At 37.0% G+C, this 24,689-nt stretch overlaps 2 protein-coding genes across 11 annotated transcripts in view; one reads left to right on the forward strand and one right to left on the reverse strand.

Moving 5' to 3' along the window:
- The window catches only part of LOC123523145 (putative oxidoreductase YteT), a 45,107-nt gene extending 29,385 nt beyond the window's left edge, over positions 1-15,722 (forward strand). For 9 of the 10 annotated variants that reach the window (XM_053549280.1, XM_053549279.1, XM_053549277.1 and 6 more), the window contains 9 exons: positions 76-135; positions 1,420-1,584; positions 1,939-2,124; positions 4,233-4,331; positions 5,153-5,281; positions 10,303-10,404; positions 11,405-11,474; positions 12,106-12,203; positions 12,987-15,720. In XM_053549280.1, the coding sequence (XP_053405255.1) occupies positions 76-135; positions 1,420-1,584; positions 1,939-2,124; positions 4,233-4,331; positions 5,153-5,281; positions 10,303-10,404; positions 11,405-11,474; positions 12,106-12,203; positions 12,987-13,118 (1,041 nt within the window). In that variant the 3' untranslated portion in view covers positions 13,119-15,720. Of the gene's footprint in view, positions 1-75; positions 136-1,419; positions 1,585-1,938; positions 2,125-2,610; positions 2,794-4,232; positions 4,332-5,152; positions 5,282-10,302; positions 10,405-11,404; positions 11,475-12,105; positions 12,204-12,986 lie in introns of all 10 variants that reach the window. The other variant, XM_053549273.1, reaches the window with a different exon arrangement.
- A 2,040-nt stretch (positions 15,723-17,762) lies between these two features.
- Positions 17,763-24,689, reverse strand: part of LOC123565534 (dual oxidase 2-like) — a 43,860-nt gene continuing 36,933 nt past the window's right edge. The window contains exons 25-32 of the mRNA XM_053550317.1: positions 24,064-24,157; positions 23,805-23,854; positions 23,092-23,373; positions 22,446-22,675; positions 21,800-22,027; positions 21,147-21,236; positions 20,490-20,618; positions 17,763-19,773 (exon numbers count right to left, since the gene is read on the reverse strand). Coding sequence (XP_053406292.1) covers positions 19,648-19,773; positions 20,490-20,618; positions 21,147-21,236; positions 21,800-22,027; positions 22,446-22,675; positions 23,092-23,373; positions 23,805-23,854; positions 24,064-24,157 — 1,229 coding nt within the window. The 3' untranslated portion in view covers positions 17,763-19,647. The remainder of the gene's footprint in view (positions 19,774-20,489; positions 20,619-21,146; positions 21,237-21,799; positions 22,028-22,445; positions 22,676-23,091; positions 23,374-23,804; positions 23,855-24,063; positions 24,158-24,689) is intronic.

Here is a 24,689-nt window from a genome sequence, read left to right on the forward strand (position 1 = left end):
TGACTTCACTGTGATGACTTTTGTGTGTCTGGAAGTTTGTTGTATTTATCTGTTTGCATGTTGTCATGTTTTCAGGATCCTGCCATAGCATTTGCAAAGAAAGGTTACCATATTCTACTGGAAAAGCCAATGGCTGTAAGTATTGTCATACATTGTTTATCAACAAAGATAGGCCTGCAACAAACAAGCTTTAACAGAAAAATATTGCAGACGGGTTGCTTCAAATATCCAACAAGTACTTTTTAATTATATGCAAAATACACAAAAAAAGGGGGCGGGAAGGGGTAAGGGGTAGATAAAAGGGACAGATGTTGGGGGAAAGTGGGAAGAAGGAGTTTCCCAATGTTCTGAGAGGGGTATCATCTAAACTTTCTTTAGACATTCAATTTCTAGTTACAGTTGAATCCATTTGATCCATAATAAGATTTTTATTTGAATAGCAGTCGCATTTTGCAAGATCTAGATATGATCTATAGGTCATTCATTCTAAAATCTCCTAATTTGGTAGTAGAATCTTATTGAATTTTTGAAATACTTTAAACTTTAAGAATGTCAATGGCCAGGTCTTTTTTCAAGCAAAATATTTTAGAAATTGTACAAAATTGTTCAATGTAAGTATTGCTTTCCTTATCATTAAGATATCTAAAAAGTTTTGTAACAGTTTATCAATTTCATACATAAGGTCAGAAGTTGAATGTATTAAAAATGATTGATGCACATCCATGAAGTCTGATCAAGATCTGCACTGTTCTTCATTCAGTCAGTCTCCATTCAGTCAGTATCTTTTTGGTACTTTCCAAATTGAAAGATGGACAAGTTCATTATAGAAATTTAGCAGGGTAAGGGTTAAAGATTTAAAGAGTTGCTATACCATTCTCAGAGTCATAGGAATGACGTATAATATCAATGGTATTGTCTTATATTAACCCTTACATACTCTGCTAAATTTCTACAATGAACTTGTTCCTCTTTCAATTTGGACAGTACCATTAACTGTTAAAAGGGGTGTTTACCAAAAAGATACTGACTGAATGGCGAACAGTGTAGATCATGATCGGACTGAACAGATGAGCAGGCTGATCATGAACTACACTGGTCGCAAAGGTAGACTCAGTCATGTCCAGCATGATAAGGGTTAAAAGAGAACTCTGGGAAAAACCTTGTTAAAGAAAAGATGGCTCAGACATTTAATGCTCCTAATAGCCATAATGTTGAAAGAAGGCTGAAAATAGCATAATTTGTAAAAATAGCATAATTAATTTTTTTATGGTCACTTTCGTATACCAAATTTCACAATTTCTAAAACAAATAGCAATTAATTTAAGATATGAATTAATAATGAAGCATCAGTGTTGTTTCGATAGATCTTTCCATTTTTATGATACAAAGTAAAGATAAATTCCTTGTTTCGTCTTCTAGGTAACAGAAGCTGATTGTAAAGAAATTGTTGCGACAGTTAAAGAGAATAACGTAATCCTTGCAGTATGTCATGTTATGCGTTACATGTCATGGGTGAAAAAAGTGAAAGAAATCATAGATAGTGGCGTGATTGGAGACGTTGTTAATATAAACCATACAGAACCGGTAAGTCAGAGACATTTCATGACATGTGACGTGTCTTGGAAAAAAGGACCATTTTATGTAATTTTTGAAATATTGTATTTAAAATTAAAATTATTTCTTACTCGGAGCACTTAAGAAAAAAGAGTCACCTAGAACAAGATAAGTAACAACTAGGACAGATACAGAGGCAATAAAATTGAGCTTAAATACCAGGTTTAAAACTTTAGAGTGAAAGATTATAGGAGTGTTTCTGGACACATGTTTTTCTGTATAAAGAAATTCAAAATATCATATACAGGTCGGCAAGTTTAAATTTTCCGTTTATAAGATACAGAATGTTTTCTTACAAACTATATGATATTTGATGACAAATAGGTGGGTTTTTGGCATTTTGCACACTCATACGTTCGAGGTAACTGGCACGTAGAAGCAGATAGTTCTTTCTCACTGCTGGCAAAGTGTTGCCACGATGTGGACCTGATCAGTTACTGGATGAGAGGGAAACCATGCCAACGTGTCTCCTCATTTGGAAACCTCAGTCATTTCCATAAAGGAGATAAGGTAGAGCTAACAACAACTAGCTAATATAAATGTAACATGCATATAGAAAAACTCGTTTAAATAATTGAATATACAAAGGTTCTGTTTTGAATACCTACTTTAAATTACAGATTAATGTTCAGATTGGTTCATGAAATAGTTGAAATGTTTACAACATTGTAACAGTCTTTAAAATTAAACTCGAAACTGTAAAACATGCGTCATTCACAATAACTTTTTTTTTGAAAAAAGAAAAAGATTAAAACATATCACTGAACACCTCATATATCTGAATCACAAAGTCATTAATTCAATATTTCATGAATAATTAAAACTTGATGAATTAGAGCGAAGTTACCAAATAAAGTTTGTGCAAATTTAAGATGTTTTACAATATTTGTTAGGAATCATTAGTCACGTTACAGAACCTTTGTATAGTTCAGTTATTAAAACTGCTAGTAACACACTATACTGGTATAGTTCTGATGTATTAACATTCTTTAACAGGTTGGTTTTCAGCATTTTGCTCATTCTTTTGTACGTGGAAATTGGGGCAAAGAATCTACCAGCACATTTTCACTTCTTGCTAAATGTTGCCATGATGTTGACCTAATTTGCTACTGGATGCCCAAGAAGTGTGAAAAAGTGTCTTCATTTGGAAACCTCAGTCATTTTCATAAAGCAGATCAGGTATCATAATGCTGCATGCCAGTGGTGGTTAAATCTTGACAGACAAACATCTGTGTTTATTACATGCCCTGATTTTATTTTACACTCAGTGGAACAGATAAAGTAAATAAGTACGAGAATGGGTATGTAATAAAAAAGATTTTTGTATGGAGAAATGTTCACTAGTTCATTGGCAGAGTAATATTTCTCTACTATAGTTACACAGGATCTTTGCTTTAAAACATTTCTATACACCTAGATACAAAATTTATGACCCATAGTTATTTTATTCCCCTCCATTTTCCCTTTCCCCCAATACCCCCTTACCCTCACAAAGTTTATAGGTCTAGTAGATCTACTGATATCTTAGTGGACTAATATGCATCAGGCTTTTAACCCTTACCCTGCTAAATGTCTAAAATGAACTTGTCCATCTTTCAATTTGGACAGTACCATTAATTGTCAAAAAGGGGTGCTTACCAAAAAGACACTGACTGAATGGCTAACAGTGCAGATCTTGATCAGACTGCAAGGATGTGCAGGCTGATCATGATGTACATTGCTCGCTAATGCAGAATCAGTCGTGTCTAGCATGATAATGGGTTAAGACTGAAACTTACTGATTTTGGCTTTGTAGTGAGATAATTTTCTTGTTTGCTCTGTGTTTATCAAGAATTCATTTTGAGAATATTGTTTGAAACTGATAAGAAAATTTCAGAAATAAATAAAGTTCAGAAACAAAATTATGGTGATCTTTACCCTAAAACTTTATGAGTACAGGCCAATAGTGTGTTCTCCATGGAGGATTGATTAACGACACAATGCTTCTACTGCACAACTGGGGAAAAGTTAAGGGCATGCTCCTATTTATTTTAGCCCTGCAAGGGCCTTCATGTTAGGAAGTCATCTGGATGGTTTGTCAGAGGTCGGTGGCTGTCTTTACCTGAAATAACGTCTTCAGGTGACCCTGATATTGAATCTTCTGAACTGTAATGGTTTGACCCTTGATTGAAAAACCAGCAAAAATGGACCCACATGTTACACATACATTCTTCTGGCATTGCAAAACAAACAGTTTCTGTTTAGACATGATTCATGACATTAATTTAATTTCCATTTTCACCATCTAGCTGAGAATAATTTATAAAAGGTTAATTAATCCATGAACAATGTGTAAGGTTTAAGAACAGATATAACAGGATTAGGGTTATAAAATAATGTGGTAAAACAGTTTAAAAGTAAACTTATTATTTGAAATATTTGATATTGAAATTTGAAGAAGAACTGCTATATAATTATTGAAACCAATTTAAAGACAGAATTTTACCAGTACATATTTTTTTCAAATCAAAAATAAATGATAGTATTTAAATCAGTTGAAATAAACATATGAAACATTATTATTGAGATTAAATAAAAGATGAAATGTTAATATATCCATCCATGTTTTAACATTTCAGCCAGAAGGTGCCGCATACAGGTGCTTGGATTGTCCAGTCAGTATAGAAAATAATTGTCCATATTCTGCAAAGAAAATCTATTTAGATAGAGTAAAACAGGTTTGTATATGAAATGCTCTTCTTACCTCTAAGTGTTAAAATTACTATAATAGCCCTTTAAACTGTGGAGCCCATATGACTAACTTGTTAAGGGTATTTTAATCCAGCTGTTGAGCCCAAGTGACTGATTTGTTAATGGGGTTGATTTTAAATCACTTTCCCTTCACCTCTTGGTTAGGAGCTGTGCTACGGTTGTCATGTGAGGAGAGGAAGCCATCCTTTAGGTATGCAAATGGTTGGTTTTACTCAGTTGCCTGTACTTGCCTGAAAGACTGCCTTGTGGGATACCCCAGGGTTTTCCTCTACCTTCGAAAGCTACAAATTTATGATATGGTATAACTTGATCTTAATTTATGCAACCAGGTAAAGCATCAAACAGGTAAATTCAGCTTGCTGTTTATTGACAAGGATGTAAATTGATGTAGATATTTATGTCTGTGATATTACTATTTTTATAGGGATTGATGATACTGAATGTCTTGAATTAATGCAGTTGTGGGAAATCAGGGATCAGAAGAATGTACCCAGCCTACAATAAAAATAGTCGTTGAAATGGTTGTTCAAAATTATATTCTTTCCATATAGAGTACTTAGTGTGCAGTAATTTATTATTATGTGCCAAAAGGTGCACAAATAAAGTTATAGTTCAGACATGTTTTCAACTTGAAAAAAAAAAAAAAAAATTTTAATTGGCACATATAATATCCAGGCTATGATATGAGGTGCAAGAAAACAAATTTCATTTACATGTATTATGAATATTCCCTTTATGGATTTTATGCAGCTTTAATGTTTTTTATTGTTTTCATGTATATTCACAGGGACATAGGGGTTGGCCTACGAGCGTTCTGTGTGATATAGTTGATATAGAAAATGTTACAGATGCTCTCAGGAAAGGTCCATACGGCAAATGTGTTTATGATACAGACAATGATGTTATGTCACACCAGGTAGCTCTGTTATTACACTCTATATGAATAAGTGCATATTTTTACTGTCATAAAATTATTTGATAATCCAGCAATACAACTTTATTTTGTAAAATGCTTCTACGGTGCATCTACAGCAAAGCTAGTGGCAAAACTAATCGCACAATGCTTCTACTGCATATATGCGACAAAGCCAATGGCTTAGAGCTACTACCACAACTGTATGGCAAAGCTAATGGCACAGTGCTTCTCTGGAAAGCTAATGACACAGTGCTTCTGTCGAAAGCTAATCGCAAAGTGCTTCTGAGGAAAGCTAATGGCACAGTGCTTCTATGGAAATCTTATGACACAATGCCTCTGATGAAAGCTAATGGCACAGTGCTTCTGTGGAAAGCTAATGGCATAGTGCTTCTGTGGAAAGCTTACGACACAGTGCTTCTGACTAAAGCTAATGGCACAGTGCTTCTGTGGATCTCTAATGGCACAGTGCTTCTGTGGAAATCTTATGACACAGTGCTTCTGATGAAAGCTAATGGCACAGTGCTTCTGTGGAAAGCTAATTGCAAAGTGCATCTGTGGAACGCTAATGGCACAGTGCTTCTGTGGAAAGCTAATGGCACTCTGCTTCTGCTTCTGTGGAAAGCTTATAGCACAGTGCTTCTGTGGAAAGCTTACGACACAGTGCTTCTGACAAAAGCTAATGGCACAGTGCTTCTGTGGAAAGCTAATGGCACAGTGCTTCTGTGGAAAGCTTACGACACAGTGCTTCTGACTAAAGCTAATGGCACAGTGCTTCTGTGGAAAGCTTATGGCACAGTGCTTCTGTGGAAAGCTTACGACACAGTGCTTCTGATGAAAGCTAATGGCACAGTGCTTCTGTGGAAAGCTAATGGCACAGTGCTTCTGTGGAAAGCTAATGGCACAGTGCTTCTGATGAAAGCGAATGGCGCAGTGCTTCTGTGGAAAGCTAATGGCACAGTGCTTCTGTGGAAAGCTAATGGCACAGTGCTTCTGTGGAAAGCTTATGGCACAGTGCTTCTGTGGAAAGCTTACGACACAGTGCTTCTGACGAAAGCTAATGGCACAGTGCTTCTGTGGAAAGCTAATGGCACAGTGCTTCTGTGGAAATCTTATGACACAATGCTTCTGATGAAAGCTAATGGCACAGTGCTTCTGTGGAAAGCTAATGGCACAGTGCTTCTGTGGAAAGCTAATGGCACAGTGCTTCTGTGGAAAGCTTATGACACAGTGCTTCTGACTAAAGCTAATGGCACAGTGCCTCTGTGGAAAGCTAATGGCACATTGCTTCTGTGGAAATCTTACGACACAGTGCTTCTGACGAAAGCTAATGGCACAGTGCTTCTGTGGAAAGCTAATGGCACAGTGCTTCTGTGCAAAGCTAATGGCACTCTGCTTCTGTGCAAAAGCTAATTGCACAGTTCTTCTGTCGAAAGCTAATTGCACATTGCTTCTGTCGAAAGTTAATGGCACAGTGCTTCTGCGGAAAGCTTATGACACAGTGCTTCTGACGAAAGCTAATGGCACAGTGCTTCTATGAAAAGCTAATGGCACAGTGCTTCTGTCAAAAGCTAATGGCACTATGTTTCTGTGCAAAAGCTAATGCCACAGTGCTTCTGCGAAAGCTAATTGCACATTGCTTCTGTGGAAAGCTAATGGCACAGTGCTTCTGCGAAAGCTTATGACACAGTGCTTCTGTCGAAAGCTACTGGCACAGTGCTTCTGTCGAAAGCTACTGGCACAGTGCTTCTCTCGAAAGCCAATTACACATTGCTTCTGTCGAAAGCTTATGGCACAGTGCTTCTGTTGAAAGCTTACGACAGTGCTTCTGCAAAAGCTAATTGCACATTGCTTCTGTGGAAAGCTAATGGCACAGTGCTTCTGTGGAAAGCTGATGGCACAGTGCTTCTGTGGAAAGCTAATTGCACAGTGCTTCTGTGGAAAGCTAATGGCACAGTGCTTCTGTGGAAAGCTAATGGCACAGTGCTTCTGTGGAAAGCTTATGACACAGTGCTTCTGTGGAAAGCTAACGGCACACTGCTTCTGTGGAAAGCTTATGACACAGTGCTTCTGTAGAAAGCTAACGGCACAGTGCTTCTGTGGAAAGCTAATGGCACACTGCTTCTGTGGAAAGCTAAGGACACAGTGCTTCTGAGGAAAGCTAATGGCACAGTGCTTCTGTGGAAAGCTTATGACACAGTGCTTCTGTGGAAAGCTTACGACACAGTGCTTCTGCGAAAGCTAATTGCACATTGCTTCTGTGGAAAGCTAATGGCACAGTGCTTCTGTGAAAGCTTATGACACAGTGCTTCTGTAGAAAGCTACTTGCACAGTGCTTCTGTGGAAAGCTTTTGACACAGTGCATCTGTCGAAAGCCAATTGCACATTGCTTCTGTGGAAAGCTACTGGCACAGTGCTTCTGTTGAAAGCTTACGACAGTGCTTCTGCGAAAGCTAATTGCACATTGCTTCTGTGGAAAGCTAATGGCACAGTGCTTCTGTGGAAAGCTAATTGCACAGTGCTTCTGTGGAAAGCTAATGGCACAGTGCTTCTGTGGAAAGCTAATGGCACAGTGCTTCTGTGGAAAGCTTATGACACAGTGCTTCTGTGGAAATTTAATGGCACACAGCTTCTGTGGAAAGCTTATGACACAGTGCTTCTGTGGAAAGCTAACGGCAAAGTGCTTCTGTGGAAAGCTAAGGGCACACTGCTTCTGTGGAAAGCTAACGACACAGTGCTTCTGAGGAAAGCTAATGGCACAGTGCTTCCGTGGAAAGCTTATGACACAGTGCTTCTGTGGAATGCTTATGGCACAGTGCTTCTGTGGAAAGCTTACGACACAGTGCTTCTGACGAAAGCTAATGGCACAGTGCTTCTGTTGAAAGCTAATGGCACAGTGCTTCTGAGGAAAGCTAACGACACAGTGCTTCTGAGGAAAGCTAACGGCACAGTGCTTCTGTAGAAAGCTTATGACACAGATCTTCTTTGGAAAGCTAAGGGCACAGTGCTTCTGTGGAAAGCTAACGACACACTGCTTCTGTGGAAAGCTAATGGCACAGTGCTTCTGTGGAAAGCTTATGACACAGACCTTCTTTGGAAGGCTAACGGCACAGTGCTTCTGTGGAAAGCTAACGACACACTGCTTCTGTTGAAAGCTAATGGCACACTGCTTCTGTGGAAAACTAACAACACACTGCTTCTGTGGAAATCTAACGAGACACTGCTTCTGTGGAAAGCTTATGACACAGTGCTTCTGTAGAAAGCTAACGGCACAGTGCTTCTGTGGAAAGCTAATGGCACACTGCTTCTGTTGAAAGCTAACGACACTGTGCTTCTGAGGAAAGCTAATGGTACAGTGCTTCCGTGGAAAGCTTATGACACAGTGCTTCTGTGGAAAGCTAATTGCACAGTGCCTCTGTGGAAAGCTTACGACACAGTGCTTCTGACGAAAGCAAATGGCACAGTGCTTCTGTGGAAATCTTATGACACAGTGCTTCTGACAAAAGCTAATGGCACAGTGCTTCTGTGGAAAGCTAATGGCACAGTGCTTCTGTGGAAAGCTTATGGCACTCCGCGTCTGTGCAAAAGCTAATGGCACAGTGCTTCTGTCGAAAGCTAATTGCACATTGCTTCTGTCGAAAGCTTATGACACAGATCTTCTGACGAAAGCTAATGGCACAGTGCTTCTGTCGAAAGCTAATTGCACATTGCTTCTGTCGAAAGCTTATGACACAGATCTTCTGGCGAAAGCTAATGGCACAGTGCTTCTGTGGAAAGCTTATGACAAAGTGCTTCTGAGAAAGGCTAATGGCACAGTGCTTCTGTGGAAAGCTTATGACACAGTGCTTCTGTGGAAGGCTAATGACACAGTGCTTCTGTGGAAAGCTAACAGCACAGTGCTTCTGTAGAAAGCTTATGACACAGAGCTTTTTTGGAAAGCTTGCAGCTCAGTGCTTCTGTGGAAAGCTAACGGCACAGTGCTTCTGTGGAAGGCTAACGACGCAGTGCTTCTGTTGGAAGCTTACGATGCAGTGCTTCTGTGGAAAACTAACGACACACTGCTTCTGTGGAAAGCTAACGACACAGTGCTTCTGTGGAAAGCTTACGACACAGTGCTTCTGTGGAAAACTAACGACACACTGCTTCTGTGGAAAGCTAACGGCACAGTGCTTCTGTGGAAAACTTACGACACAGTGCTTCTGTGGAAAATTAACGACACACTGCATCTGTGGAAAACTAACGAGACACTGCTTCTGTGGAAAGCTAAGGGCACAGAGCTTCTGTGGAAAGTTTATGACACAGTGCTTCTGTGGAAAGCTAACGGCACACTGCTTCTGTGGAAAGCTTATGACACAGTGCTTCTGTGGAAAGGTAACAGCACAGTGCTTCTGTCGAAAGCTAACGATACAGTGCTTCTGCAGAAAGCTGATGGCACAGTGCTTCTGTGGAAAGCTAATGGCACAGTGCTTTAGTCGAAAGCTAATGGCACAGTGCTTTTGTGAAAAGCTAATGACACAATGCTTCTGTCGAAAGCTGACGGCACATTGCTTCTGTCGAAAGCTAATGACACAGTGCTTCTGTCGAAATCTAACGGCACAGTGCTTCTGTCGAAAGCTAATGACACAGTGCTTCTTGCGAAAGCTAACGGCACAGTGCTTCTGTCGAAAGCTACTGACACAGTGCTTCTGTGGAAAGGTAACAGCACAGTGCTTCTGTCGAAAGCTAACAGTACAGTGCTTCAGTGGAAAGCTAATGACACAGTGCTTCTGTCAAAAGCTAATGGCACAGTGCTTCTGTCGAAAGTTAATGGCACAGTGCGTCTGTGGCAATGCTTGTCATCTTTTAAACTCTATTTCAAAAGAGTGAAGCGCAGTTAACTCCAGTTGATATATTTGATTGTTGTTGTATAACATTGTTTATAGTACTTGAGTGGCAACTTCTAACAACTTAAAAATCAATTTTCTGTCAATTTTTATTCAGTCATTTGCGTTCTAATTAGCTATTATATACAAAAATTCCTTCAGGTAGTAAATATGCAGTTTGAGGGAGGAGCTACGGCTACACTTCAAATGGTTGCATTTACAAAGAAACTTTGTGCAAGAGAAGTTAAGATATATGGGACCAAGGTATGAAATATGTTACTGCTTTCTTTTAATTTACAAATAGTCGTTTTAGCTGACAAGCTCTTAGATGTACATAGAGTTATCAAGTATTTCGTCACTTCAGCACAAAAAGTCCATAACAGTTACTGTTCCTTTATCAGACCTGTCACAAAAGTTTACTACTTTATTTTTGCATATTGGTTAGAAACAGTTTTCCACTTTTTGAGCTGAAGTGACAAAGTATCTGTCTGTTTGTCCAACCAGTCATCATATTTCATGTCAAGAGCATAACATAATAACCATTCAGGTATTGACTAAAATCTTAATGTTTAGGTAGGTGGTGGTAAAATGATATGTAGAGCACATGAACGAGGTTGGCAAATCAGTGATGTCAGTGGTCAAAGGCACAAATGTAGCTCAAATGTTATATTTGTGTGTCATATTTTGTTTCTGAGTAGACTTAATATCCATTTAAGACTTTGCATGTAGGTAGATAGCGATGAGATGATGTGCAGGTTAGTTCCTCAAATGTCAAGATCACAAATTAAGCCAAAGGGTCAAATCTGTCCAGAGCACAATTTGAAAGCTATTCAAGGTATTTACTTGAAACTGTTCATATAACTAGATGCAGATGAGTCCACATGAAAAGCATATGAACAATGTCAGTAGATCAAAGGTCAAGGCCAAATCAAGGTCTGATCTGCCATTACATTTTCATGTTCAGAGCACAACATAATATACATTCAAGGTAACTAAGTGACATCAGGCTTTACACATAGGTATAGGTGTTGTAGGAAAACATGCAGAGCACATGGACTGTCTCGGTAGATCAAAGGTCAAGTTCACAAATTTTACTCTTTCTTTTCATGATCTAAAACTTTGAGCCAATATTGCCCCATTTTGTGGGGTGCTTGTTTTTTTTTTGTTTCCACATTATCTTTAGTTTAAATATGTTATACTTCATTCAAATATATTATCTTTGATTTGCATGTATTATCTTTGATTTGCATATTTTCGTCTTCAGGGTGAAATTACTGTAAATGATGGAGAACTTCCTCCAATCAAAGTGTTTAACTTTTTGACACATAAAACAGGTATGTTGTTGTATTTTTATAAAAAGATTCATAATTATATTATCTGTGGTCTAGTGACAAATTTGGCACCTTTGTTGCAAAGGGGTTCAGGCCGATAACTTTGAATCATCACAGAATATATTTGTGGGTTTGGAACTCCACACTAAATAGAGCATTATTTCCTCCAATGAAACTTGAACAAGATTTTGAGGTGGATAAAATATAGTGATAGGTGCTTGTCCCATGTGTTTTGGCAAAGTTACGTCCCATTTTGGACTTGGGAAATGGCAGGTTAAATTTGGAATGGAAATTACTGTCTCCAAAAACGAATGAGGATACTTGATTAAAACTTCACACAGATGTTGGGCACTATTGAACAAGGTCGCAGCATCATGTCCCATACATGAATTTGGAAAATATACCTATTCTTAGATAGAAAATCCTTTTTCCTCGGAAGTTTTCGAAAGCAGAGTGAACAGTCTTGAGACATTTTCAGATCTATCCATTACTAATGGTTCTGATCCATTAATGAATTATTACACTTATCCAGGGACTTTGATCAATCATAGTGATCCTGTTTTCTTGAAATGAATCAATCCAAGTCCTTGACGTAACACATCACATTAAAAAATTATGCGTCTTTGTATTATAGACAGTTTCGACCCTGAAGATGAAATGGCACCACTTCCTCTGATGGGACACGGAGGTGCTGATTATCAAGCGATCAAAGCATTTGTTACTGCCCTTCATGTAAGACCTAACACTACCTTCTTTTTCTAAACTTATGATCTTTCAGTTCACAGAAGAAAATTGTAAAAAATTGAGTGGTACATACTGTAAAATCATTTAATTTCGTGGGCATGAAATTTTGTGGTTTTGGTCAAAACGACAATTTCTTGGGGATATGAATTCATGGATTTCAACTTTTGAACATAAAATGAATGGAAATATTATTTGTTCATTGGGATTAAATTTCATGGATTGACTCAACCATGAAATCCACGAAAATTAATCCTCCACGAATATTAATGATTGCACAGTATGTACATATAGTACATACACTTACTATTATTATAAGAAAAAAAAAACAGATGTAGTCATGTTAGAAAGTAAAATTATTTTTTTTCTTTTTCTGCATGTGAGAAATTCTAAAATTCAGTTGACTCTCTGTTAAAATTTCAGAATGTAGGAGTCACAACCAACCAGAATTATTGTCAGTAAGAATCTAGAAAGGAACAATTGCCCTTAGACCTTTATATAAGAAATTTACCCAACTTGGCCAACTTCACAATGTGTTACAACCAACTCTTCCTATGCGAGCCCTGCCATTCACTTTATTTACCACTCCTGTCGGTCACTTTGCCGCGCCCACTCATTTTGACAATTCCACATTTCATTGCCAAACGTATGGTCTTGAAGTTCACAATTGTATAGTAAATTTTAATTCTTTTAACTTAAATTTCATAAATTTCATTAGAACATATGTAAGCTATAAGTAGCAATTATGAATAAAATCAAATGTTTCTGTTGTAGGATCAAGACTCAAAAGTTATCGAGACAGGACCAGATGACACACTTGCTAGTCATATATTGTGCTTTGCTGCAGAAAGGGCCAGGAAAGAAAATAGAGTGCTCAATCGGAATAGCCAAGGAGAGTTTGAATGACACCACCGTCTTTAATGAAATAAAAAAGTCGAATTATTTCCAGAGAGTAAACATTTCTGTAGATTATCAATGTGTGTCAGGGATCTGTTCTAAGCAGAATCTAAAAAAAATCAGTGAATGGTCCCATGTTTTGACACCAGCTCTAAATTTAGTCAATGAGAATTGATAACCAGAATTATTGTCTTCAAACAGAATTTTCGGAGACATGACCTTTTTCAAGAAACTTGAAGGTTTGTGTCCATCACTGAACAGGAAATGCATGGATTAGGAGAAAGAGTTTCCTGAAAAGGACACGTGTCTGAAAATTGGTCGCGCGAGTGTTTATCTACTTGTTAGAATTCTCATTTGACTTGTTAGTTTATATATATCATATTTAGGTACCGTATGACTTTAGAACCAGAATTGTCTATATTTTGGAAAAAGAGCAGGACTCATTTTTAGTTGTTATATTCCAGGACTGAATACCGTCAAAAATTCTTTGTTTTCAGACTGCTGTTTTCTTGATATTTTATACATATTTTGCAAAATCATTTTTCAATCTATGTTCTTGTAAGATTGCCTTAAACAAACATTAAAGAAATAGAGAAATCAGCAGTTCAGATTCTTTTTGAGTCTTTGGTGAATGCATGCCCAATTATTCAAACAAAGTATATTGTAAAGACAGATATACAAAAGTATTTAGAATTCAGAGCTTACTTTGTACAGAGTACCAGATTCAAGCATTTGACTGGTTGTTTCCTAACAATACCTTTCAAATAATGACCAATGGTAAAGTACTCTCCCTAGTACGCAATTTTAAATTCTTCAGACCATACTTAACAATTTAACTATGAAATTTCATCTGTTTATGTTACCAGATATAGTCCATGGTTTGAGTCTTTTGTGAAAGAATGACCGATATTTCATACAAAGTATACTGTAAGGACATATACAAAAATGTTCAGAAATTCAGAGCTTACTTTGTATCTTGGGGACCAATCAATTACAGGTTTATTATCCGCTGGTGAGGGTTTTGTATACAAGTAGCTGCGTCATTGGAATGTGGCTATTCGTTTTCATGCACCAAGTTTATTCAGTTTCATTTGCCATAGGTTAAAAATAGATTGCTGTAAAAGCACATATTTTCGCTGGGTCAAAATTTCGCGAATTTGAAATTTTGAGTATGTTCGAGAGGTTTAATATTCACGAAATTGTTAAAATGGTATCCTACTTTAATTTGAAGTATACTAATGGTCAGTATTTACGAGGATTAATGTTCACGAGATGTAGGGTCTCGCGATTACAGCAAACATTAAACCCTTGCAAAAATTTCTGCTTTTACAGTAACCCTATCACATGAGCCAAGTTCATTTCCTGATGAATTGATTGTTTTAATCGAGGTTTATCCCTTTTGATATGATATTTCCTCCAACGGTACTGTGTGGTTTCTTAGTTATGTCTCCCCCCACTGGGGGAGACATATTGTTTTTGCCCTGTCTGTCTGTCCGTCCGTCCGTCAAACTTCATTTCCGATCAATAACTGGAGAACCATTAGCCCTAGAACCTTCAAACTTCAATGGAGTAGACGACCCTTTTGTTTTTGGGGTCACTCTATCAAAGGTCAAGGTCACAGGGGCCTGAACATGGAACACCATTTCCGATCAATAACTTGAAAACCACTTGACCCAGAATGTTGAAACTTCATAGGGTGATTGGTCATGCAGAGTAGATAACCCCTATTGATTTTGGGGTCACTCTATTAAAGGTCAAGGTCACAGGGGTCTGAACATGGAAAACGATTTCTGATCATAAACTTGAGAACCACTTGATCCAGAATGTTGAAACTTTATAGGATGATTGGACTTACAGAGTAGATGGCCCCTATTGATTTTGGGGTCACTGCGTTAAAGGTCAAGGACACAGGGACCTAAACATCGAAATCCATTTTCGGTCAGTACCTTGAGAACCACTTGACCCAAAATGTTGAAACTTCATAGGATGATAGGACTTACAGAGTAGATATACCCTATTAATTTAAGGGTCACTACGTTAAAGGTCAAGGTCACAGGGGCCTAAACATTGAAATCTATTTCCGGTCAATAACTTGAGAACCACTTGACCAAAAATGTTGAAACTTCATAGGATGATAGGACTTACAGAGTAGATATACCCTATTAATTTAAGGGTCACTACGTTAAAGGTCAAGGTCACAGGGGCCTAAACATCGAAATCTATTTCCAGTCAATAACTTGAGAACCACTTGACCCAGCATGTTGAAACTTCATAGGATGATAGGACTTACAGAGTAGATGAACCCTATTGTTTTTGGGGTCACTATTTTTGTATGTTTTTTTAAAATGTTCCATGGTTGATTAATATTCATTATTATATATACTATAAATAAAACATGATTTTCAGTTGACAAGAATGTTGTCTCAGTTAGCAGTATACCACAGGATAGTTCTCCAACCAAGTGAAATCGAGAGGAGAGGGGAATAATAGATTTTTCAACCGCCTATCTATCTAATACTCCGCCCCAGTCTGTCTTGAGATATTTTACTTAAACTTGGTATGGTGGTAAAGGATCATAATTAGATTTTGCATGTCTGTGTGTTTTGTTATGTTAGAATGAATGTGGTTGGTATAATGAAAATATGATAAAAATAGATCATTTGATAATGTAAAAAAAGTCGTTGAGTTTCGTCATGAAGCATTCATAATATAGATGGTTATTTATTTTTTTTTGTGTCCAATCATATGTCTGTCTGAACGTACCTCTGTCACTCACATAAGGAGGATTTTGCCATATCCTAGCTAGTAGAGAATATGTTGGCTGTTCTGCTCACCCTGGCGTCTGCATGTCACTTTCTTGGTGAAAGTTTTTCGGCAACCTTTGTTTTTCTAACATGTCTTTGTTACTATTGCTTATATCTTACTGTAACTTCATATAAAAATTGTCCAGCATACAAACAAAGTATGTGCAGGAGTTTGGCCCATTATACCCAAGGTCAAGGTCACCAAGTTGTTATACTTGGAATTATTTTCATGTTAAATCTTTTTGAAAGTTTTGTTTATAGACTTATCTTTGGTACTTCAAAAGATAAAGACTTGAAATTAAAAATCATTTGCATATATGGTTACAATCTTCATAACTCTAATTGTATTTTTGACAGAATTATGCCCCTTTCATACGTAAAAGTATTTTGGCAATCTTCGCTCTCTGGATATAACTTTAGCACAATATAAGATAATGACTTGAAACTTAAAATGTATCTTAATCATCATCCTCTGCTATAATGATAAATAAAATAGATAAATAATAATAAAAAAAAAAAAAAAAGATAATTTGAGTTAAGCAAAGTCTTTATACTTTATATGCATGTAGTTTCTTGGACTGTTTTTTTTCTGATATAATTTAATTCCATCAAAGTAAAGAATGTCAGTACCGCTTCCTGTTTGACCTTTAACCCCTCTGAGTAGTAGGGTCATTTTATACCTTGGTGAATCTTTTAAAGTAGAGGTTATGGAGACATAAATTCATTTTACTGTCAAATCACCGAATAGTGGAGCGCGTTTTCCTACAGACAGCTCTTGTATTTTGTCTTCCCCCCATAGTGAGGGAAGACATATTGGTTTTGCCCTGTCCGTCCACCAAACTTGATTTCCGATCAATAACTGGAGAACCACTTGATCCAGAATGTTAAACTTCGTAGAGTGACAGGACATGCAGGGCAGATTACCCTTATTAATGTTTTGGTCACTCTGTGAAAGGTCAAGGTCAGAGGGGTCAGAACATTGAAAACCATTTCGGATCAGTAACTTGAGAACGACTTGACCCAGAATGTTTAAACTTCATAGGGTGATTGGACATGCAGAGTTGATAAACCCTATCATTTTTTGGGCTCATTCCATCAGAGGTCAAGGTCACAAGGAGCTGAACATGGAAAACCGTTTCCAATCCTACCCAGAATGTTGAAACTTCATGTTATGACTGGACATGCAGAGTAGATGACCCATATAGATTTTGGCATCACTAAATTAAAGGTCAAGGCCACATGAGCCATTACATGAAAAACTGTTTCCGATCAATAACTTGACAACCATTTGACCAAGAACCTTCGAACTTCATAGGGTCATAGGACTTACAGAGTAGATGACCTGTATTGCTTTTAGGGTCACCCATCAAAGGTCAAGATAACAAGGGCCTGAACAAGGAAAACCGTTTCTGATCATAATCTTGAGAACCACTTGACCCAGAATGTTGAAACTTCATAGGAGGATTGGATAGGCAGAGTAGATGACCCCTATTGATTTTAGGGTCATTCAATCAAAGGTCAGTGTCAAAGGAACCAGAAAATGGAAAACGGTTTTCAATCTATAAGTTGAAAACCACTTTACCCAGAACATTGAAACTTCATAGGATGATTGGACATAATTAGTAGATGATCCCTGTTGCATTTCAGTCACAAAGCCAATCATCAATGTCTTTTTGATTTTTGCTCCTGTCCCTGATTGAATTCTTGCCAATTACTACTTTGCTTTGGGGGGAGAAATGCTTTTTTCTACAAAAGCATCTTCTAGTTTGTCCATTTGAATGTCTGTCTGCTATGTTATTTGTCTTTACAACGCCGTTGAAGTCTCCTGTCGGTACGAAAATAACACAACTGTCATAGTCATTTTTTATTTTCTTTGATTTAATCATATTTTATTGGCTATATATATATATACAAACAGATAAACAAAATTACAACAAATATGCAAATGTGTTGTGCAAAATGGTTTTAGCTTCATTCATTAATCCTTTCCCATGCATTTTCTTTAAGAGCAGGCACTAATTGTGGGCTACCTTTTAAATGTATCTCCAGTAGTTATGTACTGATGGGTTCAATTTCTGCTGTGTTTCGTAAAAAACATACTGGTGAAGAAATATGAGCCGCGCCATTAGAAAACCAACATAGTGGCTTTGCGACCAGCATGGATCCAGACCAGCCTGCGCATCCGCGCAGTCTGGTCAGGATCCATGCTGTTCGCTAAAAGTTTCTCTAATTGCAATAGACTTTGAAAGCGAACAGTAAGGATCCTGGATCATTGCTGGTCGCAAAGCCACTATGTTGGTTTTCTCATGGCGCGGCTCATATATGGTTTATTTTGTAAGGTTTAAAGTTGTTTTCATTTGTATTTCAAATGATGCAAACATATTTGACATTTAAGGGTGACCTTGACATTTGAGCTGTGGGAATAAGTAACTGAGAATAATTATGATAAATGTGTGTGCAAGATTATTTTAATATAAATGTGTTGAATTTTTATAGATTATACAAATCCTTGACGCAGGGCCGTAGGAACAGGGGAACGGGCCCCCCAATAATTTGACCGGTTATGGTAATTATCTTAGCAATTTTCTGACAGCGAGTCAGTTTTAGCAGTGACCTGTCACCATGTGTGCCCCAAATCTGAAAATGCTTCCAGTTATTTTTAATGTTTGTACCTAGTTATTTGAATAGCTGTTCGTGAATAAAAAGAGTAAAAGACCGGATAAAAATTACCTCAAGGTTGAGTTAGGGGAAGGGGGCTAGCACGTGATACCTGTTTTAATGGTGGTCATTTGTTTCAACTTACTTAGAAATCCGACCAAATATGACAAACTTCTAGGCCGGACATAGACGGACAGACGGACAGATGCACAGATTTACTGATAGGGTAACACTTTTTTACCCCAATTTCTAACGGCGGGGACATAAGAACAGATAAAAAATCATAGAGGTTTTACACTACGTGCATTTGAAAACGAAATTGATTCACGGGAGTTGTATGACTAAAATTTCTAATACCGAGATGAACCTACAAATATAGGTTGTCTCTCGTCTTCTTCAACTTTAGCCTGTATATTATGTATTTCAAGTCTATAAATTATCAACATACCAGTCATGTATAATTGTGAATCGATGGGAACACAGTCGTATATGACGTTGTTTCTATGCGAACACGGAATTAAATTTGTATATGGCGGTATTCTAATGCGAACACATAAATATAACACTCGTATATGTGTGTTTGTCGTTATGCAAAAGTCGTGCATACTAGTAATTGATAATTTACAGTCTTAAATTGCAATGGTGTGGCATCTACATAATTAGCAATAGTAAAATAATTTACAATTTTCTTTAGTACATATGAATTTCACTCTTAAATGGTAATCTCCAATGTGCGACTGTTTTCATGCGTTGAGAGTCAGACTTCAACGGAGATGGCACAAATGAGTATCCAAAAATACATACGTAGCCTTCGACTTTGACACCTTAGATGCAAACTCAGTTTAGAATCTACAAAGTTGTCTGTAATTTTGAATTTGATTCGAAGAGACCTTAAGTCTCCAGGTCACTTCCTGATTTGGATATTAATGCAGAAAGTCACATTCTGAAGGTCGGCGGTTTAACATGATGTAAAGAGGGAAGCTAAAGTCTTGTACAGCGGCTATGCCGACGAAAATAGGATTTGCAGTCTGCAGTTACGCAATTATTGTCATAAATTCACTATACAAAACAAAGCTTTAAAAGTTTTCAAAGTGGTGAGAATATGTTGGAAAGTCATCGTATTTGTTCATTGCTGAGCATGCGCGGTCAACATTTAATGTCATTGGCGGAGGGCCACAGCTAAACACGCCCACTTGTTTCACCTGAAAAAGGAAAAAAACGGCCATCATATTTCGATTAAATAAATAGACGCATATAATATGTTGCTTTCAAATTAAACGCCCATGCTTCCATTTCGCTGATTTTCCATTTTAACATTTTATATTAGATGGACAACCCTGATTTTTTCTATCGAAATTGTTCAATTGTCTAGGATTATCTCAAATACAATATGGAACTTTTATCCTATAAAATTTAAAAAAGTGGAAGATACAAGCCGTTCTACCAAGGTGCTTTGCATGATACAATTCCAAGTCTTCCTGTTCCATCTGAATTTAGTAAATATCATAAATATTGTGCTGATATTTTTGAACAAATGTTCAGCTTTCGACAAAAAAAAAGAGGAACTTGAATAATACAATGGCGGACATTTTGAGACTGTGGTCGTGTTATTTATTAAGAAATCATGATATTGCGTAATCGGTATTCTGTGTCATTGGTGGAGGTCCATAACTAAACACGCCCACCTGCTTTAAACAGTTTGCATACATTTCTTTTCCTTATGATAATGGACCCATAATGACTTTCGGCAATTTACGTGACATTAAGTCATATAATGTTATTTTGGCATTTCCCGGCCGCTTATGTAGCTCACACGAACAACCTGCCGGAAAATGCCGGAATCGCCTTCGGAGAATACGTAATCATAAGGAATTTGTCGAAATTCGTCACGGGTCCGTGATATAAAACTTTGACTTACGGAAGGGTGTTCATGGTGAAGAGATTTGAAGAATTCCTCGAACTGAGGGCGCCCAAAATGGGTCGTCGCTCTCAGACCTGTGAACAAACTTTTACCGCACACCTTTTGGAAATTTCTCTCGCATATATACTGAAATAAAAAGCATATGTAAACATAACTCACAGCTTTTGTCGATTTATAATGCAAGAAATGAAGCAGTTCTTTTCAAAGATATAACTTGTTCTGCTTTTCAGAGAAACGAAATGGAAGGTACTATAAAGTAATCCTATATACAAATGAAATGAAAACCAAAAAGAAAAGAAGTCGAGCTTTGTCCTACAAAAAATGGAAAGGTTTTGATCTGAAATAAAAGCAGTTCATGGTTGGGCCGTGTTGTAACGCACGTTTTTTTACACAGCAAAATACTACAAGTTGACCTCTATCAATGTCCAATCATTAAGGATATTATGAAACTATTTACATTGCCCCGAAAACATACAAACTGTCATTCAATTATTCTATACTTTACTCATAACTGATGTATTCGCTGTATACCATGTTCTACTGAAGTTACATGTACATATTAAGTACCTTTGCTCCGTGATTTATCCTAATTAGGGCACGGAATTCTTTTTATAATAAAGAAAATAACTGCTTTGTTTAGAGAAATGTCATTACCAGCATTGTTGTGCGTAGATCAAACTTCTGTTGAAACTGTGTTATGAAGATGTGAACATTCACTAACCGATGATGGTCGTTCTCTTCAACCTGTTTAATGAAGGTACATTGTTAATGAGCATCGTGTAACCGGAAGATCTCATAAGCATTTTTAAAAAAGCGCGTTTATGACCATGATCAGCTTATTACCTGTACTGCAAAAATCATTCATACAGATATTAGTTGTTCAAAGTACCATCGATCTTTAAAATGGTATTACTAACAAGTGTAAGGGCGACAATCCATTTAGTAGATGTAACGCACGGAGGTACTGATAACCAAAGGAGACAATACTAAATTATTTAGCCAGGAAGCTGAATATGCTAAAAATATTCAGTGTGGTCACTCATTCCACACAACCACTGCAATGTGAGTACTCTTTACTAAGACCTTACTATGATATATATAACTTCAAGACTGGTTACCTTAAAATCTACAGTCCACAGTACTTACATACATTTTTTATTTCAAGTCCAGTCTCACTTGGAACCGCTAATGTAATTCAGGAATTTGCCTTTAACTTTACTGGTATACTGGTGGTCAAAACAACCTCATAGCATCTAACATTAGTAAGCTTAAAGGCGGTCTAAATGTGCATATGTTTTTCAAGTTACCTCACGAATTATATCTGTCAGCCATTCAAACTGTTTCTGTGTCCTAGTCACCCAGATGAAGTAGACTTTCTCGCAGGGAAATCTCACGTTTTCTGTTTTGGATTTGAACACGATGTCCTTGAGAATTGAGGCGAATGGTGTGACACCAATACCTCCCCCAACCAGAACAGCCACCTTGTATCTGTACCAGTCTTGGTGACCTTCACCGAATGGTCCATCTAAGTAAAGCTACAACAAGAAACGCCACGAAATAATTATGAAGCCGAAAGGCTTATTGGAAATGAGGAAGTATATGAAAGAAGCTATTTGATTTAAGATTATTTAGATCCGTTGAAAAGGTTTCTTAACAAATTTTCTCTTCATGCATCTCATTGGTTTTCATGTAAAGCCGTACATCAAACTTCATTTCTTTCTCTCTTTTTTTTTGGTACAGAAAAAACCTTTTCATTGGAACCCTACGAAATCCAACAACTTCAGGAGCAAAAGAAGAAAATCATCTTCAGAGGTTTCTGCTTTAGAAGTATTTTCAATGAAAAAATTCCGGACCAAGTAACTGCCTCAGTTTTGAGTTTTTTCCATTTTTTTTTTTTTTGTTTCCTGCTTAGACTAATTTTTACTATTGTATGTATTTTTTATAGGTCTGTACCTTAGGAAACGGCTTTCCATCTCTGTTGTTAATATCGTAAGTCTTTCGCATGTTCATGGTCCATGGTCCGACTGCCCGAATGTGTAGACTAAGGTGTTCTTCGTGAGGAGCCGAGGTCAAGGTGAATGGGTGATACTCCCCTTCGCCAAGCTCTATGCAGGCAATGCGGACCCACTGGCCAGACTTGTACTCGAAGTTAAGTGGTCGTTTAAATGTTAAACCAAGTACGTCTGTCAAATAGAAAATAGATTTACTCATTTTAGATGGAAACATGATCATTTGCTTGCAAGCGGGAAGCCGTCTAGCTGACTTACGGAAGGCACATATGTGACCATCATCATCAAAACTTGTAAAGTCACTACATTTATATGACCTTAAATTATGTCGCAGCAAAAAACACATCAACAACAACTACAATATAACAAGGTTGTCAAAAGAGTGCAGAAACGTGCACTCGCGAGTTGTCTGCAAAAGAACTATTTTTGTTAATTTCTGCTAGATTAAACTATGAAAAAGTACCCAAAAACGATTGAACAAAATTCTTAAATGTTTAGATAGCGCTACATGTTATTTTTCGTAAAGCCATCAGTGAATTGGCAGTATTCTGGTCGGTTGTTCAAGGAACCGATTTGTATTGTAAATTTACCTGAGGGTAAAAGTTCTGCTTTTTGGACGGAAATTTCCACCTTTTTCCTGCTGAAGCTGATCAGCTTGTCAAAGACGTAAATCACTAGTGGACCAATAAGATAGTTCTGTGTCAGTGGAGCCTGCACGAGTCTTCCTGACCCGTGCAATATCAGGAAAATATACAGGAAGATGTAGAAACTGTGAGTAAACCAGAATGCGCTGAATAAATGTCTTCTTGCGTACGGCATGGCGAACACGTACATTACTATCACAATAACTGTCAGTACTATTCCGGTAATGCCTGTAAGAAACAAGTATTTTGTAAGTAATTTTTGTATGCATAAAATTTCGATTTGAAGCTTTCTCCACAACAATTTTCAGTAAAGGACTTTATCGGCCTTTGACTGATTTTTTGCAAGAATATTTAAAACAGATCTTAAACTGATAAGACTGTAAGCACTTGACCCAATAAACGTCTGTCCGGTTGATAATTTGGTCTCAGGCTGATTCGTGACTTTCAATTACAATTCGGTATATTTTTATTTCTTTAATTTGTCTTCTCAATGTTTTTTATTGAACTAAATACTTATATGAATGTTTAAAATTATTTTGCCTTTTTCTTATATATCTTATTCCAATTATTTTGCAATTGCATTTAGATGTTATTTGAACAAACATTAGAATTAATTGTATTTTCATGTTTGAGAAACGAACAATAAATATACAGCACACCTGTTATTGTTGTCCATGCCCAGTAGTGGAACGATGCTAGTTTATCAGTCCTTGAAGAATAAAAACATTTACATGTATTAGTTCTTATTTCATATTTTCACCAACGTAAATATAACCATTACCGTTGATTAAACATAAATTATTGCAATAAAATTCATTGTATTCACACGAAAACTGCCGAATGATTTTTCAATAAATCATATAACCACGCATCATGGAATAGTTTATACAAGAGAAGAACGTGCATTACAGAACTTACGATCTGAAGTATTCCCTAAACACACAGTTGAGGTCGTTTGAAGGCCAAGTACTTATATGGTACAAGTTAATACCATGTCCAACACAGTGTGTTACTGAAAAAAAATTGTGATATACTCTTTTGATATATCCTGATGAAATAAAGTTTAAATATTCTGTACTTGAAAAAGAATTAAAATATCTCCATAGAATTATCTATTTGTTAGAGTAATCTCAAGAAAATGAAAAGAACATTGTTATATTCTGACACAAGCCATATTAGTTAAAATCAATCACAGCGTCCGCAATCATTTATCGCATGTGAGTCTGTACTAGATTTCATTTTCAACTGTCCGCGCATGTTCAAAGAGTGTCCTAAGTAGTCGTTTTATTGTAAAACCAAAACTCTAAAAGTTATATACTACTAACTGATTTATTTACGCCACATGTTGAAATGTTTTCAAATCACTATTTAGAATTATTATTCAGTTCAATTCTATGAAGTTTTATATGGGACTTTTTAGTTGTAAGTATAGTATAGGCCTAATATAAGTGGGTTTTATCGGATTTATGAATAAAAAGAAAAGGCAAACTAATTGCCTTGCTGAGTGGTACTAAGCGTCACACTGACAATTATAGGCCATATGG

Source organism: Mercenaria mercenaria, chromosome 8 (genome assembly GCF_021730395.1).
Source record: "Mercenaria mercenaria strain notata chromosome 8, MADL_Memer_1, whole genome shotgun sequence".
Taxonomy (NCBI): domain Eukaryota; kingdom Metazoa; phylum Mollusca; class Bivalvia; order Venerida; family Veneridae; genus Mercenaria; species Mercenaria mercenaria.